Below are 20,736 nucleotides of genomic sequence, written 5' to 3' on the forward strand. Positions count from 1 at the left end.
TTTCTTCACCTCTTTCTATGCTGTATTCTGGCTAATTCTCTTCCATTTCACTTTTTCTTTTTCAGCTGTGTCTAATTTCATGGTTCTTAACCAGGGGTAACTTTGCCCACCAGGGGACATTTGGCAATGTTTGGAGGAATTTTTGGTTGTCACGACTTGGGAATTGCTATTTGCATCTAGTTGGTAGTTGATAAAGATGCTGATAAACATCTCATAATACATAGTGCACACTTCACAAAAAAAGAATTATCTGGCCAAAATGGCCAATAATGCTGAAGTTGAAAAAAACTGATCTAATTTTTGTTTTAATCTAGCCATTGAGCTTTAAATTTCAAGTACTACATTTTTTATTTGTAAAAGTTCTATTTACTTCTTGTTTTAAAACTACATGATCAACTTTGATAATCTAATTCCTTCTACTTTTAATACCCACATTACTCTGTAGATGTATTTGATACATTATGATTCCTATGACCGCAGTCTTTGTAAAGGGTCTGATTCTACACTTTGCTGTTTCTTCCTACTCTTACTCATGGTGAATTTTTAAAAACATATTTTTAATAAGCTTAACTCCTTGAAACGTTGTCTGTGCTGATTCTTTAAGACCTGTGTTAGAAGCAGTGTTATTCAGTGGACCAGCAGTTTTAGCAACATCTGTGAGTATGTTAGAAATGCAGATTTTCAGGCCCTGCAACATCTGCATCAGAATCTCTGGGGGTGGGCCCAAAGAATCTATTTTAACCATATTCTCTTATGCATACTCAAGTGACTCTTATACATACTTAAGTTTGAAGATTTGAGAAGCACTAGTTTAAAGTATTCCTCCAGAGAGGATTTCCATTTCTTTTCCTCAGGCACCTTGAAACATCACCAACCTAAGATCATTTTTTAACTACTTTTTGGGTGCAAGGAGCATGAAAGTGGTGCCCATTCTAGTCCAAACTTATATGAAAATGTGGAATTTTGATTAGAAGTTCTCATTTAAGACTTCTTTTTTTTCTTTTCCTTTTCTACCCAGAGCCAAGACTAGCCATGCAAGCTTACTTCTGTGGGGTAGATCATTTTATTTTTCATGCAATGAAAGTGACACCCACCTGGGATATTGGCTTTATATAGGAGTGTATGGCCTGATGTCACACTCCACTTTGGACCCAGACATTTTATTTGTGGCCCATTGAAAACCCATACTCTGGTCTTGCCATAGTCAGTAGAAACCCTTGGGGCATATATTCCTACACTAGTTCACACCTTTCTCCCTACCTTCACCCCAGAATTGCACTTTCTTGTAATTTCTGCTCTCCAATGGTCTATCATCTCATGTTAGAAACAAAAGCAAAAACAAAGTGAAAAAAATTGGAGTATTTTATCTAGCATTTTTAGGTGTCTAAACCAAAAGATATTTGTCTTCACACCTAATACGTCATATTGTCAGAAACAGGAGTCCTCATTTGGTTTTTAAAACACTTACCTAAGATATTAGCATGATCTGAGTAAGTGTTAAAATGACTACCCCACCAGACTGTGTACTAAACAATAATGCCTGCCTCTAGCCTGACATCTGAATCATTTCTGTTGCCCGCAGCTACTGCAGAAATGGGCAGGGGCAGAGACAGCCTGTCAGTTACTTAATTATCTCAGTCAGGCAGAGAATTCAAAACAAGCCAAGTAATAAATACTGAGTCACAAGCACATGCCCTCTAGCAAACGAGGTTCCAGTGTACACGAAGAACCACAATAACTGCTTATTCCCAGTGTTTTTAAATAGATAGATATCTTGCATGAGCAAGAGCTTTATATTTTATTATAAGGCAATACAAATATTATATAATTCCCCAGGGACCAACATAAAATATTCACTTTTTAAAACCAGTTAGTTCCTGTTCTGTGTTATGAGTTTTCAGGATCAGTCAGTGCTTCTTCTCACGTAATAAGTTTAGATACAGTCCTTCAGGGAAAGGAATGTATTGCAATTATAACCTTCAATTAACCATCATATCTTGGTAACAATATTTTCTAGGTCCCCAGACAAAATAAAGCACAGCTGTTTGAATTACTATTCTAGTTCTCTTCTTTACTTTCATAAAGGAAACATTCAATATACATAACGACCTTATAAAGCACAGGAAAATGCCAAAGGAAGTCAAAGAAAAATAGCTTGATGCTTGAAGTTTTCTAGCTGTAGAATGTTAGAGAAATCCATACTGCATAATGCATGACATTTTGTAATTTTAACTAGACAGTTCTGTAGCCATTGCAGAGAACACCTTATATAAAACTGAACCATATGAAATTGATGATATTCTAATATTTTTGACCTTCAAACTTAGAAATTCCATAAGGTTCAACCTAACATTTTATCTTCCTAGTTAAAATTGATTCTTGCTTGTCTGGGAACTATGAAGTTATGACATAATGGAATTGAAGCCACTCTGTGGTGCTATGGAACATAAAAAGGTGATCTGGCAGACATATTAATAAAAAAGAATTTAAATATGCCTACTTTTCATTTAGGACCACCAGCAAAATTGTTATACAGATGGTATCAAATTTTGTTTAGATGTTCACTTTTAACTATGCCTCTGATACTCTGATACGGTTCTTTTCATCCATGCAGCATTCTTCTGATTCATTTTTCTCCATTTGTGCTGTCTTTCTCTGTGATGTGAATCCATCCCTATCCATTCTGTCATGCCTCCATTTTTCACTGCTTCTGCAGATTGCACTGAGCCGTAAGAGGTTAGCTCCATCAAAAGAGGGAACCTTGAATTTCCTTTAAGTCCAGGAAGAATCCTTTGTCTAAGGTATTCTATAACCCTGCTCCTAAAATCAATACTTTCTTACACTTTGAAAGGAACTTAATAAGGAAAATAATTCCCCATAGCCACACCCACACTAGACTGCCTTGAATACTCTTTCACACACTGTGTGAAGTTGATACTTGTTGCTAAGTATCTTCTACTAGGATGCATAGTTGAGTACTTAGCTTTGTACCACAACAGTTCCTCCATTTTCTCTACAGTAATATACACACTACAATACCCCAGAAATTGGCAGTACTCAGTGCCATCCCAAGTGTGCTTTCACCTAACAAGTTTATGAGGCTTATAATAAGAAGGCAATATTTAAGTCACGCTATGTCATCATCCCTTAATTCAAACAGTGACATTTCCAAAAGTTACTGGGTTTGATCCAATTTACATGGATCAAATTTATCAGATAATAACCAACCCTCCCTTTAGTGTTGTGCTGTATGGTTAATTAATGGGAATTATTTTGATAATGATCTCAATTCTATTTCCCAACTTACATTAGGATTTCCTAGGGCCTATAACTGATGATGTCTGGGTTTTATCATAAGAAGCTTTTCAGAGCAGATAATTAAAATTGCTTTTCATTCAAAATGCCTTGAGCTTCCTAACCAAATAAAAACATATTTTCTAAAGAAGGCAAGCCAATCGACATAGGAAACCTTACATAGCACAATTTGGGTTTTTTATTCAGCTTCTGTTAGTCCTCTCAGTGCCATCGAATAGTCAAGAGCAATTAAAAGAAAGAAACAACAACCCACCTCTGCCCCATACATTTGAGTTAGGTTAAGTTTTACCCTTGTTCATCATGAAGGAACCAGGGTTCATAACATAATGCTATTCCAGCAGTGTTGTTTCTGTCTTCCCGTCATAAAACAATGAATCCCATTGCTTTTAATTGGAAATGTGTCAAAATGTGACAGGCTAAAAATAAATTTGTATCACTCGCTTTGCCCTCCAGACTGGCATTCATTTTTAGAGGTAGATGTTCCAGCCTTTTCCAGATGCAGATTAGCATATCTAAGATGTTTAGTAAAATGAATATTTAATACAAAAAGAGTATAGATATTTAGTCGGTATATTATGGCACCACAGTAATGATAGGTTTGATACAGAAAGTCATCTGACCCTTTGCAATCTAAAGTCTTTCTATCCCTGTGACCTGCTGCCAAGTCTTGGCGCCAGTGCAGTTGACGATAGTTTCTCATCATCAGTGTGCACCTTTTATTAATGATAGAGTCTCACCATTGTGTTTATCTTGTATTCTGCGTCTTCACATAGATTAACTTTGTCATGGCAATACAACATATGCTTTGTAAAATTAAGTCCCAACATGAATACATTTCTTATTAGAATTCTTGATGGTTTCATTTAAGTTTTAGACAATGAGAAAATGCTTAATGGGCTAACTTACTTGAATCATCCAGGGTATTTGAGATAGTGTGGTACGCAACAGTATAAAGTAGCCAACTCTGCCTGAAGAAGGAAGGGATTAAGGAAGGCTTCTTGGAGGAGGTAACTAAACTGAAGCTTAAAGTGGGAATTTGCCAGATGGAAAAGGGGCTTAAAGGCTCTGCAAGTCATGGAAACAACACATGGAAACATATGAGATGTCATATCTGGGAGACTAACCAGTTTGACATAATTGGACCACAGAGCACTTGAGATGGGGATAGAGAGAGAGGTGAACCAGATAACAAGTGTCAGTTATCTTTATTCATTGATGACTGAGGTAGATTGAGCCTATAATATATTTTAAATGGGAAAATGATGTGATTATACATTTGTGTTTTAGTAAATAACATTATATGACATTATTGTCCCCCCCTTTTTTAAAAAATTTTTTGGCTATGCCACACGGCCTGTGGGATCTTAGTTCGCAATCAGGGATCGAATCTGCACCCCCTACATTGGGAGCGCAGAGTCTTAACCACTGGACCACCAGGGAAGTCCCAATTGTCCCATCTGTAAACAGTGACTTTCTACATGCATTCTAGAAATCATCTTTTCCCAAGGCTTATATGAGTATAAATTAAGACAATGTAGATACCAAAGAGGAACTAGTACAGATCTGGGCATGAGAGAGACCTGAGATTGAATCCTGTGTCGACTTCTTCCCAGCTATATAATAGTGGAAAAATTATACCTCATTTTAAAAAAATATTAAAATGAAGATATTGTTTCATAGGGTTGTTTTGATAATTAAGAATTACAATTTATAAAAACTAATTGGCACATATTGATATTCTCTGTATGTTAGCCCCTATTTTAACATTATGGATCGATGCATTGTTAAGAATGCTATTGCTTGAATGATGAAAACGGTTTCAATTTGAAAACATGTGCTTACTAAGCAACCTATGGTTATTAGGTAACTGAGGTGATAGCTAATATTGTGATGTATATTTTTTTAACTGGCACGAATGAATTTTTGATGTATGTACTTTTTGCGACCTGTTGACCTATGGGAAACTTCACACTCCTTCCCTTATTATTATCATTATTTATTTTTATTTTTTTGGCTTATAAAGAGTTCAGTAGATATCTCACTATTACCAGTTTCTGGGTATCAACTACAAGCTGTTTCTTTTATTTTTTCAAGCACGTCTTGAAAAGATGGAGCCATATTTTTATTTTCCTGAAGAAATGCTCTATTTTCCATTTATCAATTAAGCAATTTCCTCTTTGTCAAACATTTTCAATTGAAACCATGCCTATTTAAGCAGAATTTGGTCTGTTGTTTATGAAAAATTGGGGAAAGAGACTAAATCTAATTTATTTATTTGTTTGTTTTCCATTTCAGGCCCCATTTTATTCTCTGTTTTCTCTCACAACTCAGCCTAATGTAGTAAGCTCTTCCTTTTCTTACTAGCCAAAATGAGGGAGCAATTGCACTTCCTTGGAGCTTGTGGATGGTCCTAGATAACAAAATCCCTACTGACACCCTTGGTTAACATACGACTAGTTCTAGAAATTGAATATGTGTTTGCATCATGTTAATTTTAGGTTTTAAAAAAAATCATATTTAAAACCTTCTGATTAAAAATTATTTCACACTTAAATCCCAGCTGTCTCTGAAATATGCAAAGAGTCATGAAATTACTTGAGATTCTCCAAAAGGAGAAAACTAAACTCAGAAACCTACTTAGAATGTCTAATTTTTCAATACCCAAATTTGCCTTCATGGATTCGTCTTCCAGATTTCCCACTACTATTGTAACCATGCTAACATTACCCTGGGAAATATGGCTAAACTAAATCAAAATACAGAGACGAAAATAAACTAAGAGTACATAGTCATTCAGTTTAAGTTCACCTTCATTGTTTGTTAATCCTACATTACTCTTTCCTTAACAACCCTACTCAGGAAGCGCCTGTAGTAGCCAGAGCTGCGCTGTTCCTGGAGTGTGCCCGTTTTGTTTACCGCTGCAACCGTGGCAACTGGCCAGAGTGGATGAAAGGGCATCATGTGAATATCACCAAGAAAGGCCTTTCCAGGGGACGGTCTCCCACTGTGGGCAACAAGCGAAACCAGAAGCTGCAGTGGAACGCTGCCAAGCTCTTCTACCAATGGGGAGACGTGAGCTTTTGATTTTCTTCTATAAAAATTAGGTTGAGTGAAGTGAAGAAGTTTTTTGATTATGTTTGTTCATTTGTTTGGGAGACGATTTATTGAGTATCCGTTATGTACCAGGCACTGAACAAAACATTTCAGGGGAAAATAAATGTAATTCATTTAATCTTCCCAGTAAATCTACAAAGTTAGACATTATTATCTCTTCTGTCTCTTTTCCTGGTCCTCTGCCTCTTTCCTTCCTATAAATGTAAACATTCTCAGCATCTCTTATAATTTTTTCCTGTATAATCTGTGCCAGGATTACATTTATTCCTATATTTTCAACTGTTAGCTGTATGCTGGGGCACACACTTCTCTATCCATAGCACTCTTTGGATCCCCAACCGACATCACCAACTGTACTTTGGAGGCATTCACTCAATGTCCTGAAACTCAATCTGACCAAAATAAAACCCTTCTCTCCATTTAAACACACCCCCATCTGCAACCCCTCTTGAATTGTCTATTCTTATTGATAGTACCACCATCATCTAAGAAGACAGCCTTGAACATATTCCAAACCTTCTTCTCTCATTGATTCCACCCCTTCCATGTCACTGATGCCCTTTTAGGTCAGAACTTCATTACTTCTTATCTATATGACTAAAGTATTTTCCTATTTAGTCTCCTCCCACAATCTCCCCTCATCTGACCCATCCTACACACTGCCAGTGAAATCATCTCCCTTTGGCATAGCTCATCTAAAAGCAGAACGTTCATACTTATCTCCCAGCCTCCAGACTTGCTCCCTCCAATTCATTCTTCAAACTGCTGTCAGAGTGCTTAGGCTAAAATGCAAGTCACATTATAGTGCTTCAGTGGCCCTCCTTTTCCCTTGGGATAAAACCCAAATTGCTTAGCCTGGCATTGCTGCTCTCGCCACAACCTTTGTTCAAATCACACCAAGATTATGGATGATAAAGCAAATGAGCTAATGTATCTAAAGAACATTTATCTCAATGCTTTGCATCTAAGAGGTGTTCAATAATAATGTTATTATATTAATTCTTGAAAGCAGGGTATATGATTTTTCTGTGCATTGTTAGGCAGCTATCACAGTGTCCCTCGAATGAGTGATAAATTTCTCCCCCACTCAGAAAGTACCTTTCGTCCTTCTTCAGAATGCAAAATGAAGTCCAGCTTCATGAACTCTAGGATCTAGTCACAATCTACCTTTCCAAGCCCTCAGGCACATTATTTCCTCTCACAAAATGGTACTTCAACCAGTTGGCTTATTTGTCAGTCTCTGAACATGTCAGTGCATTTCCCTGAATACGGATCTTTTGAAACTCTCCATCCAAAATATCCACTTTTCCCCTTCCCCATTAGCCTACACAGCAATTCTTCAGAATCTACAGGAATGAAACTTTGTATGATTCTCTGAAATGAATCTGATTTCTCCATATTCTAATAAATAAAGTGCTTTCAGTCTTTTACACGACTGTTATTTTGGTATGTTATTATCTCCCCAATAGACTGTAAGCTCATTGAAGTAAAGAGCAAGACACACTCGAGTCAGATACCCTATTTGAATCCAAGTTCAAGGTTGCTGAGCAATCTAGAGCAAGTCTTTCAACCTAACTTTCCTAATTGCCAAACAATGATCCTTCTTTATGAAGGTTTATAATCTACTAGGGCACATTAAACAAAGATACTGATGTACTATAACAATTTATTCAACTTTATTTTTATTTAATACGTAACAAATTACCTCACCTAATAAATATTTGATGAATGAAAAAGGAATAAACATATTCCCAAGGCACTTTTCTGGTCTTAGAAGAGACACAGAGCTCTAAATTATTATTTAGGTATTTCGTATTATCCCAGACAAGTTCATTTTTTGAGCAACCTTTTAAGCTTTATGAACTGTGTGTTTAACTTAAATGACTTGGCTTCAGCATCCTGGGAGGATCGATGTAGATTTTTTTCCCCTGTGAATCTCACTATTCAGTCTGCTGTCTCCACTCCAGACTCATAATTCCACATCTCCTTCCTTAGAGAGGATTTCCAAAAGAGTAGCATCAGGACAAGGCTTTTTGTTGAGGTGGTGGTTTTTGCTTTTATGTTTTGTTTTGTTTGCTTAAAACTTCTCAGGTTAGCAGCTAAGATTTTAGGATGCTGTGATATTTTTCTACACTGCTTTCTTTCTCCTTTTTGTGGTTTTTATTACTCCCCACTTAATTCCAGAGTTTAAGCAGACCCCTTTGTTTTCAGATAGCCAAGACGTTCAAACAACTTGTGTTTTTATTTAAAGTGTCTGAACATATCTTTGTCAGTTTCCGGTAGTGAGTCTAATCTCTTGCATGCCCAGAATGTAGTAACTTTTCTGAATATTTGAAAAGGATGATATAGGAAGAAAAAAGAAAAGTAGCTGGAATTTTGTTCTTATTAATGCACAGAGTAACCAAACTGTCAAATTCTAGGTTCAGTGCTCATTTTAGCTTTTTGACTCTCTTTCTTAAGCATGCATCTCCTCTTTTGTTGCATACAATTTGTCATTGGAATGTAAAAGGAATTAGATAGAGGTAGCATATATTGTCTTTTCTTATGGAAAATTCCTTTTAGTAAATCAGACAATAGTACATGATTATTCAGAAGAACAGATAGTAAGTATTGGTTTTATGAATACCTTGTAAGAGCCAATATTGCCCATGTGCTGACTTATTAAAAATCATATTTCTAATGTTGATGTTGGGTACACTATCAAAAGAATAGTATTTCTTTCTCATTCATAGTGTATCATGGAGGGGGGGGAACAAAGTCTATAAGAAAGACATTGATTGCATATATGATAACAGATACAAATAAAATTGCAGTTCCAGAATTCATGCCAATCTCCAAGCTCATTAGCATGATAGTGCCTTTCTCATAAAGCAGCATAATCAGAAACACTCTGAAGAACTGTGACTTTTTATTTTTTACTGCAGCAAAATCCTCCATTAGAAACAACTGCAAAACAGACAAAAATGACAAAAAACAGAAACAACAAACACAACAAAAAACAACTGCATACTCCCTATGTGAAACCTATAAAATAGATGACCTTTGAGGAAATAGAAATATTTTCAGAATATGTTTTGTATGAGAATAAAACATGCCATGCCATTTCCTAAAAGTCTTTAGACACAGTGACCTTAGAGATAACATCAGTGCCTTCGCTCTCTGTGTTCCCACATTGGGAAATGAAACATGGTGGTAACAACACCATGGCAGACAGAGGAGGCTTATGCTGAAAATAATTCCCATCAATTGGTTGCTGGTGACCTCTGTAATGTGAGAGCCTATTTTACAGTCTGACGTATCTCATGCTGTTTCATTCTTTTTCTCTTCATGGTAGGCAATTGGCGTCCGGTTGAATGAGCTGTGCCATGGGGAAAGTGAGAGCCCAGCCAACCTGCTGGGTCTCATTTATGATGAGGAGACCAAGAGGAGACTGAGAAAGGAGGATGAGGAGGAAGACTTTTTAGATGACAGTAAGGAGACTCCCTTTACTACAAGAACCCCTGCTTGTAAGAACCTCTGCTTTAGGAGCACGTAATATTTCTCTTTCCTCTTTCACATTCTTACCACCTTCCCATGTCTCCCACTGCACCTTCTCCCCTATTCCCTTTGCATGGATGTGAGCATGTGCATAAAGCCACACAAAGAGAGAGCAGGAACTGGAAGGAGAAGACTGTAGACAGGGGCAAAGAGTTGGCAATATGGAGCACTCATTGCTTTGTAGTCTCTGACTCTTAATATTGTAAATACGAAGATCAGTTTTAGGCCTCCTTGAGAAAACATAGTTGTGTTGCCCCAGAAGAGGGCTGGTCAGGGTTTGTGTTTTATTACTGCTTTGGGAGTTTTAAAAAAGGGTTAGACCTGAGGGAGACCTTCAAGATGGCAGAGGAGTAAGAGGTGGAGATCACCTTCCTCCCCACAAATACATCAGAAATACATCTACATGTGGAAAAGCTCCTACAGAACACCTACTGAACACTGGCAGAAGACCTCAGACTTCCCAAAAGGCAAGAAACTCCCCACATACCTGGGTAGGGCAGAAGAAAAAAGAATAAACAGAGACAAAAGAATAGGGACGGGACCTGCACCAGTGGGAGGGAGCTGTGAAGGAGGAAAGGTTTCCACACACTAGAAGCCCCTTCACTGGCGGAGGCAGGGGTGGGCATGGGGGAAGCTTCAGACCCATGGAGGAGAGTGCAACAACAGGGTTGCGGAGGGGAAAGTGGAGAGATTCCCGCAAAGAGGATCAGTGCCGACCAGCATCCACCAGCCCGAGAGGCTTGTCTGCTCACTCACCAGGACAGGCGGGGGCTGGAAGCTGAGGCTCAGGCTTCAGAGGTCAGATCCCAGGGAGAGGACTGGGGTTGGCTGCGTGGACACAGCCTGAAGAGGCTAGTGTGCCACAGCTAGCTGGGAGGGAGTCCGGGAAAAGGTCTGGAGCTGCCGAAGAGACAAGAGACCATTGTTTTGGGGTGCATGAGGAGAGGGGATTCAGAGCACCACCTAAATGAGCTCCAGAGATGGGCGTGAGCCATGGCTATCAGCGCGGACCCCAGAGACGGGCATGAAACACTAACACTGCTGCTGCAGCCACCAAGAAGCCTGTGTGCAAGCATAGGTCACTATCCACATCTCCCCTCCTAGAAGCCTGTGCAACCCGCCACTGCCAGGGTCCTGTGATACAGGGACAACTTCCCTGGGAGAACGTATGGTGCGCCTCAGGCTGTTGCAACGTCATATCAGCCTCTGCCGCTGCAGGATCACACTGCATTCTGTACAACTCCCTCCCCGCTGCCTGAGTGACCTAGAGCCCCATAATCATCTGGTATATTAACCCCACCCTGTATGAGTGAAGAACAGATGCCCTCAGGCGAGCTACATGCAGAGGCAAGGTCAAATCCAAAGCTGAACCCCAGGAGCTGTGCGAACAAAGAAGAGAAAGGGAAATTTCTCTGTGCAGCCTCAGGAGCAGTGGATTAAATCTCTACAATCAACTTGATGTACCCTGCATCTCTGGAACACCTGAATAAGGTTCAGGATATTGGTCCACAAGAGACCTCCCAGCTCCACGTAATATCAAATAGCGAAAGCTCTCCCAGAGATCTCCATCTCAATGCTAAGACCCAGCTCCACTCAACGACCAGCAAGCTACAGTGCTGGACACCCTATGCCAAACAACTAGCAAGATGGTAACACAACTCCACCCATTAGGAGAGAGGCTGCCTAAAATCATAATAAGGTCTCAGAAACCCTAAAACAAACCACTGGACACAGAACTGCCCACCAGAAATACAAGATCCAGCCTCATCCACCAGAAAACAGGCTCTAGTCCCCTCCACAAGGAAGCCTACACAACCCACTGAACAAACCTTAGCCACTGGGGGCAGACACCAAAAATAATGGGAAATATGAACCTGCAGTCTGTGAAAAGGATACCCCAAACACAGTAAGTTAAGCAAAATGAGAAGACAGAGAAACACACAGCAGATGAAGGAGCAAGGTAAAAACCCACCAGACCAAAAAAAAGAAGAGGAAATAGGCAGTCTACCTGAAAAAGAATTTAGAGTAATGATACTAAAGATGATATAGGGCTTCCCTGGTGGCGCAGTGGTTGAGAATCCGCCTGCCAATGCAGGGGATACAGGTTCGTGCCCCGGTCTGGGAAGATCCCACATGCCGCGGAGAGGCTGGGCCCGTGAGCCATGGCCGCTGGGCCTGCGCATCCGGAGCCTGTGCCCCGCAACGGGAGAGGCCACAACAGTGAGAGGCCCGCATACCACAAAAAAAAAAAATAAATAAAATAAAATAAATAAAAATGATATAAAATATTGGAAATTGAATGGGGAAAATACAAGAAACATTTAAAAAGGATCTCAGAACTAAAGAGCAAACAATGATGAACAACACAATAAATGAACTTAAAAATTCTCTAGAAGGAATCAATAGCAGAATAACTGAAGCAGAAGAACGGATGAGTGACCTGGAAGATAAAATAGTGGAAATAACTACTGCAGAGGAGAATAAAGAAAAAAGAATGAAAAGAATTGAGGAGAGTCTCAGAGACCTCTGGGACAACATTAAATGCACCAATATTCAAATTATAGGGGTCGAAGAAGAAGAAGAGAAAAAGAAAGGGACTGAGAAAATATTTGAAGAGATGATAGTTGAAAAGTTCCCTAATATGGAAAAGGAAAGTCAATCAAGTCCAGGAAGCACAGGGAGTACCATACAGGATAAAAACAAGGAGAAACACACCAAGACACATATTAATCAAACTATCAAAAATTAAATATAAAGAAAAAATATTAAAAGCATCAAGGGAAAAACAATAAAAAACATACAAGGGAATTCCCATAAGGTTAATAACTGATCTTTCAGCAGAAACTCTGCAAGCCAGAATGGAGTGTCAGGACATATTTAATGTGATGAAAGGAAAAAACCTACAACCAAGATTACTCTACCCAGCAAGGATCTCATTCAGTTTTGACAGAGAAATTAAAACCTTTACAGATAAGAAAAGCTAAGAAAATGTAGCACCACCAAACCAGCTTTACAGTGAATGCTAAAGGAACTTTTCTAAGCAGGAAACACAAGAGAAGGAAAAGAGCTACAATAACAAACTCAGAATAATTAAGAAAATGGTAATAAAAACATACATATCGATAACTACCTTAAATGTAAATGGATTAAATTCTCTAACCAAAAGATATAGACTGGCTGAATGGATACAAAAACAAGACCTGTATATATGCTGTCTACAAGAGACCCACTTCAGACCTAGGGACACATACAGACTGAAAGTGAGGGGATGGAAAAAGGTATTCCATGCAACTGGAAAACAAAAGAAAGCTGGAATAGCAATGCTCATATCAGACAAAACAGACTTTAAAATAAAGACTATTACAAAAGACAAAGGACACTACATAATGATCAAGGGATCAATCTAAGAAGAAGATATAACAATTGTAAATACTTATGCACCCAACATACGAGCACCTCCATACATAAGGCAAATGCTAACAGCCATCAAAAGGGGAAATTGACAGTAACATAATCATATTAGGGGACTTTAACACCCCACTTTAACCAATGGACAGATCATCCAAAATGAAAATAAATAAGGAAACACAAGCTTTAAATGATACATTACACAAGATGGTCTTAATTGATATTTATAGGACATTCTATCCAAAACCAACAGAATATATTTCTGCTCAAGTACTCATGGAACATTCTTCAGGATATATCATATCTTGGGTCATAAAACAAACCTTGGTAAATATAAGAAAATTGGAATCGTATCACATACCTTTTCCAACCACAACGCTGTGAGACTAGATATCAATTACAGGAAAAAAAAACTTAAAAAAATACAAACACATGGAGGTTAAACAATACACTACTTAATGACGAAGAGATCACTGAAGAAATCAAAGAGGAAATCAGAAAATACATAGAAGCAAATGACAATGAAAACACGATGACCCAAAACCTATGGGATGCAGCAAAAGCAGTTCTAAGAGGGAAGTTTGTAGCAATACAATCCTACCTCAAGAAACAAGAAACACCTCAAATAAAGAACCTAACATTACACCTAAAGCAATTAGAGAAAGAAGAGCAAAAAACCCCCAAAGTTAGCAGAAGGAAAGAAATCATAAAGATCAGATCAGAAATAAATGAAAAAGGAATGAAGGAAATGATAGCAAAGATCAATAAAACTAAAAGCTGGTTCCCTGAAAAGATAAACAAAATTGATAAACCATTAGCCAGACTCATCAAGAAAAAAGGGAGAAGACTCAAATCAACAGAATTAGAAATGAAAAAGGAGAAGTAACAACTGACACTGCAGAAATACAAAGGATCATGAGAGATTACTACAAGCAACTATATGCCAATAAAATGGACAAGCTGGAAGAAATGGACAAATTCTTAGAAAAGCACAACCTTCTGAGACTGAACCAGGAAGAAACAGAAAATATAAACAGACCAATCACAAGCACTGAAATTGAGACTGTGATTAAAAATCTTCCAACAAACAAAAGCCCAGGATCAGACGGCTTGTCAGGCGAATTCTATCAAACATTTAGAGAAGAGCTAACACCTATCCTTCTCAAACTCTTCCAAAATATAGCAGAGGGAGGAACACTCCCAAACTCATTCAATGAGGCCACCATCACCGTGATACCAAAACCAGACAAAGATGTCACAAAGAAAGAAAACTACAGACCAATATCTCTGATGAACATAGATGCAAAAATCCTCAACAAAATACTAGCAAATAGAATCCAACAGCACATTAAAAGGATAATAACACCATGATCAAGTGGGGTTTATCCCAGGAATGCAAAGATTCTTCAGTATACTCAAATCAATCAATGTGATACACCATATTAACAAATTGAAGGAGAAAAACTATATGATCATCTCAATAGATGCAGAAAAAGTTTTCAACAAAATTCAACAGCGATTTATGATAAAAACCCTCCAGAAATAGGCATAGAGGAAACTTATATCAATATAATAAAGGCCATAAATAACAAAGCCACAGTTAACATCATTCTCAATGGTGAAAAACTGAAACCATTTACTCTAAGATCAGGAACAAGACAGGGTTGTCCACTCTCACCACTATTATTCAACATCATTTTGGAAGTTTTAGCCACAGCAATCAGAGAAAAAGAAGAAATAAAAGGAATCCAAATCGGAAAAGAAGAAGTAAAGCTGTCACTGTTTGCAGATGACATGATACTATACATAGAGAATCCTAAAGATGCCAACAGAAACCTACTAGAGCTAATCAAGGAATTTGGTAAAGTAGCAGCATACAAAATTAATGCGCAGAAATGTCTTGCATTCCTGTACAATAATGATGAAAAATCTGAAAGAGAAATTAAGGAAACACTCCCATTTACCATTGCAACTAACAGAATAAAATACCTAAGAATAAACCTATCTAAGGAGACAAAAGACCTATATGCAGAGAACTATAAGACACTGGTGAAAGAAATTAAAGCTCATACAAACAGATGGAGAGATATACCATGTTCTTGGATTGGAAGAATCAACATTTTGAAAATGATTATACTACCCTAAGCAATCTATAGATTCAGGACAATCCCTGTCAAACTACCAATGGCATTCTTCACAGAATTAGAACAAAAAATTTTACAATTCGTATGGAAACACAAAAGACCCTGAATAGCCAAAGCAACCTTGTGAAAGAAAAATGGAGTTGGAAGAATCAGGCTCCCTGACTTCAAACTATACCACAAAGCTACAGTAATCAAGACAGTATGGTAGTGGCAGAAAAACAGAAATGTAGATCAATGGAACAGGATAGAATGCCCAGAGATAAACCCGCGCACATATGGTCATCTAATTTACGACATGGGAAACAAGAACATGCCATGGAGAATGAACAGCCTCTTCAATAAGTGGTGCCGGGAAAACTGGACAGCTACTTTTAAAAGAATGAAATTGGAACACTCCCTAACACCATACACAAAAGTAAACTCAAAATGGATGAAAGACCTAAATGTAAGACCAGACAGTATCAAACTCTTAGAAGAAAAGATAGGCAGAACACTCTGACATAAATCACAGCAAGATCCTTTTTGACCCACCTCCTAGAGAAATGGAAATAAAAACAAAAATAAACAAATGGGACCTCATGAAACTTAAAAGCTTTTGCACAGCAAAAGAAACCATAAACAAGACGAAAAGACAACCCTCAGAATGGGAGAAAATATTTGCAAATGAAGCAACTGACAAAGGACTAATCTCCAAAATTTACAAGCAGCTCATGCAGCTCAATATCCAAAAAGCAAACAACCATATCCAAAAATGGTCAGAAGACCTAAACAGACATTTCTCCAAAGAAGATATACAGATTGCCAACAAACACATGAAAGGATGCTCACATCACTAATCATCAGAGATAAGCAAATCAAAACTACAATGTGGTATCACCTTACACCAGTCAGAATGGCCTCATCAAAAAATCTAGAAACAATAAATGCTGGAGAGGGTGTGGAGAAAAGGGAACCCTCTTGCACTGTTGGTGGGAATGTAAATTGATGCAACCAGTATGGAGAACAATATGGAGGTTCCTTAAAAAACTAAAAATAGAACTACCATAGGATACAGCAATGCCACTACAGGGCATATATCCTGAGAAAACTATAATTCAAGAAGAGTCATGTATGACAATGTTCATTGCAGCTCTGTTTACAATAACCAGGACATGGAAGCAACCTAAATTTCCATTAAGAGATGAATGGATAAAGAAGATGTGGTACATATATACAATGGAATATTACTCAGCCATAAAAAGAAACGAAATTGAGTTATTTGTAGTGAGCTGGATGGACCTGGAATCTGTTATACAGAGTGAAGTAAGTCAGAAAGAGAAAAACAAATACCATATGTTAACACATATATATGGAATCTAAAAAAAAATTAAAAAAGGGCTTCCCTGGTGGCGCAGTGGTTGAGAGTCCGCCTGCTGATGCGGGGGACGCGGGTTCGTGCCCCGGTCTGGGAAGATCCCACATGCAGTGGAGCGGTTCGGCCCGTGAGCCATGGCCGCTGAGCCTGCGCGTCCGGAGCCTGTGCTCCGCAACGGAAGAGGCCCCAAACAGTGAGAGGCCCCCGTACCACACAAAAAAAAAAAAAAACAATGTTCTGAAGAACCTAGGGGCAGGACAGGAATAAATACCCAGATGTAGAGAATGGACTTGAGGTCACAGGGTGGAGGGAAGTGTAAGCTGGCTTGAAGTGAGATAGTGGCATGGACATATATACACTACCAAGTGTAAAATAGATAGCTAGTGGGAAGCAGCCGCATAGCACAGGGAGATCAGCTCGGTGCTTTTTGACCACCTCGAGGGGTGGGATAGGGAGGGTGGGAGGGAGATGCAAGAGGGAGGAGATATGGGAGTGTATGTATATGTATAGCTGATTCACTTTGTTATAAAGCAGAAACTAACACACCATTGTAAAGTAATTATACTCCAATAAAGATGTTAAATAAATATAGTTAAAAAGTATTAGAGCAAATAAAATTAAATGTGAAAAGCTTCTCAAATTGCTAAAATATTGAAATATTTAATCAGAGTATATTATAATATTTAACATGAAATTAAAATATTAAGATTCAGATTATTAGAACTGTGAATGTTTGATGTATTGTACTTATTTATTAAAAGTATAAGTGAGTCCCATCATAGAAGAATAGAGACAAAGAGATTCCTGAACATCCTTCTCAACACCATTTTGTGCATATGTGTATTCTATACCATACAAGCTTGTGTGTGTGTGTACCACTGCCTTTTATGGAATATCAAATGTCAGTACAGTTTTGGAATTAGTATTGTTATCTGATGAAGACATTGAAGCCTCTTCCTTTTGACCTTCCTTAGTGGTTTGAAGTTCAGACTCCCTGATGATGTCTTATGGATTGTCCTTAGTTAAGTGATGCCAAACCTACTTCAACCTTATAGGCATGAAATGTGAAAGGATGGCTAGAATATAACATTGGACAGAAGTAAATAATAGTAACAGAAAACATATTGTCTTCTTTTCCACTTTCATACCAGTAATTTGTTTTTGCATTTTTTCATCATTTTGCTCTTCCTCAGCCCATATCAAATCAGAGAAATCTTCTTGACTTAGCTGTTGACAAAATACCAAATTCTGACATTAGTCTTTTAGCCTAATGATGAAAGTTGGCCCCAAAGATTCCCTCAAGTTCACAAGAGTCTAGGCTATCCTGGAATGACTCATATTTATTGGGTCTGATTTGTAAGAGGACTTGAAGATTATCCAGAAATCACAGAACCTAGTTTAGGCCTGCCAGGAGATATCCCCAAACTGCCATGGATCTCCTAGGGGTCCTTCAGAACAGAGAAGAGCCAAAGCAACCTTAGATGGATGTATCTTCATAGGCCAAAATGATCTCAAATCTCCATGAGACCACATAAGTATCATTGGCCAATATGGTATGCATGGTATATTAGTTTTTTGGTGAGGTTATTTATAAGTCAATACTTGTTCATTGTAACAGAATATTTCAGATGATAGTTATGAGAGAGCCTGGACTAAAACCAGCTCATCGTCTATAGGACTGACAAGAAGAATCTAAATGATATCCTCAGGATTGCAAGGACAGATCTGGAAGTTTATACTAAATATCTAGTGTTCAATTATTTTTAAAAAATAGTTGCAATCTAGGCAATTTCTAGAGTCATGTAGCCTCCACTGAATATAAGATTGGAATGTCTGCTTTAGTTCCACTTTCAAGTCAATACATAGCTCATTTTGCATTTTAAAAATAATTATGGTATAAGCAAGTATCAGTCTGGAAATTCTAGAGGAGTTTGTTGTTTTCATTCTTAATAAGAGGCAATGTCCCCAGCCACGTTTTACCTCTGTAGAAAATATAAAGGTTTTCATGGAGAAGAACTAGCCAGATATCTTCAGAAAGACCATAATTCTACCTACTATCAATATAAACCATGAATTATATTATATTCAATTAAGAAAGCCAAATACACAGGAAGTATTTTAGAGAGATTTTTAGGAAGGTTAATATGTAGTAATATTGGTGATTGGTGATAAGTTGATTCATTGGAAATAGATAACTATTTTGTTTCTTTTATGAGAGGCATGACTTTGGTCTTCTTTTCTGAACACTGATAAGTAATCAATATATTTCTCCATGATTTGTGATATCGTGTATCTGAGACCTCATCCTGAGGATTTAAAAATCTCTGTTGTCACCTTGGCCATTATCTGCCTTTAGAGCAAAATCCATTTGTTGATCTATGGTGGATGCAAGGTTTTTACTCATTCAAAGACTGGTGGTCTTCAAAGCAAAGGAGAATATTTGGGTATTCTAGTGTAGCTGTTCCTTAATATGACAGGCTAACTTGTATAAACAGTATAATATAGGTGACCAAGTAAGTAATCCTAGTTTATGCTACAGAAACACATCTGGGCTAAAGCTGAAACAACTTCACTGCTCTAAGAACATCAAAACAGACGTCTCTCACAAAGTGAGCTGACAGCACTTTTGTAGTTCCAAATCTAGTTCACGGCTCTGTACCTTGTCTAAATCTGATTGAATAACGATATGAAAATCTGGCAGGACTGCTTTCTGTTTCTGTTTTCATTAAAAGGCTTTCCAGTCCAGTGGAGCTGCATTTTGTTACTCTATGATGCCTTGAGGAGAATAATTTAATTCTTATTGATTGACATTTTAATACTGAGGCATTCATTATAGAATTGCAAGATGGAGAAAAAGAGAGGTGTATTGTAATACATAGAGTATGCTAAAGGGACCAGGTAAGTTGAATGTGTATAGGAAACATCCTCATTTGCAGTTTCATTTTGGACATGTATAGGTAACATTCTCATATGCAATTTGATTTTACACATGTGTAGCTATGTCCATCAAACTGTGCCTCTCTATTTTTTATTGGTTGGTTTGCTTGTAAAAGAACTCTTTCATTCCATAGGTACTGTGAACCCCTCTAAATGTGGCTGCCCCTTTGCCTTGAAGATGGCAGCATGCCAGCTTCTCCTGGAGATTACCACCTTCCTGCGAGAGACCTTTTCTTGCCTGCCCAGACCACGCACTGAGCCTCTGATGGTACGTAAAACATATTAATAATGAGGCTACTTGGAGAGTCCAACCATGTGGCTAGATTTCGAGTATTCACAGTTTCCTCAAATACCAAATGACCAGACGTATCACATAGTTTAAAAATTCAACCAAGGGATTTTCATATATAAAAGACAATCCCTTATCTATTTAAAAAAAAGAGAACTAAAATTGACCTTGAAATCACTAAAGATAGTACCAATGGGTAAAATGTTTGATTGATCACTGTCAGTTAACCTAGGAATGTCTGAGAACCTCCAGGTTCCTTTACCCTGCAAACTATGAGTTTTATGGCCAGCATTTTCTGAGAATCACTGATAGATTTTTTTTTCATACTAACAACTCATAAATTCATGTGCCTCCAATGAATTTTCTCATTTAAACTAAGGGCGAAAAGACTCAAGTCTTTAGCATGTAAATGTCTCTGAACATTTATTTTATTTCTGCAGCATTTCTTGTGGATATGGATAGGCAGAGAAAGAACATGTGTGCATGCACACACACACGTGCACATGGAAACACACAGACACAGGCACACACACATACACACACACTCCTGTACCATCAGGGTCTGATTTATTTAACTTAGGATACAAATTCTAACAAGAGCCAGGAGTCATCACAGCATTTGGGACAGAGGCACACCT

General features: G+C 37.9%; 1 protein-coding gene across 18 annotated transcripts in view; it reads left to right on the forward strand.

Moving 5' to 3' along the window:
• Positions 1-20,736, forward strand: part of UNC80 (unc-80 homolog, NALCN channel complex subunit) — a 247,007-nt gene that overhangs the window by 101,063 nt on the left and 125,208 nt on the right. For 11 of the 18 annotated variants that reach the window (XM_067026776.1, XM_067026777.1, XM_067026787.1 and 8 more), the window contains exons 23-25: positions 6,175-6,387; positions 9,764-9,935; positions 19,944-20,077. In XM_067026776.1, the coding sequence (XP_066882877.1) occupies positions 6,175-6,387; positions 9,764-9,935; positions 19,944-20,077 (519 nt within the window). The remainder of the gene's footprint in view (positions 1-6,174; positions 6,388-9,763; positions 9,936-19,943; positions 20,078-20,736) is intronic. The other 7 variants (XM_067026781.1, XM_067026785.1, XM_059053748.2 and 4 more) reach the window with 1 other exon arrangement.

The sequence above is a fragment of the Kogia breviceps genome, chromosome 2 (assembly GCF_026419965.1).
Source record: "Kogia breviceps isolate mKogBre1 chromosome 2, mKogBre1 haplotype 1, whole genome shotgun sequence".
In the NCBI taxonomy this organism is placed as follows: Eukaryota; Metazoa; Chordata; class Mammalia; order Artiodactyla; family Physeteridae; genus Kogia; species Kogia breviceps.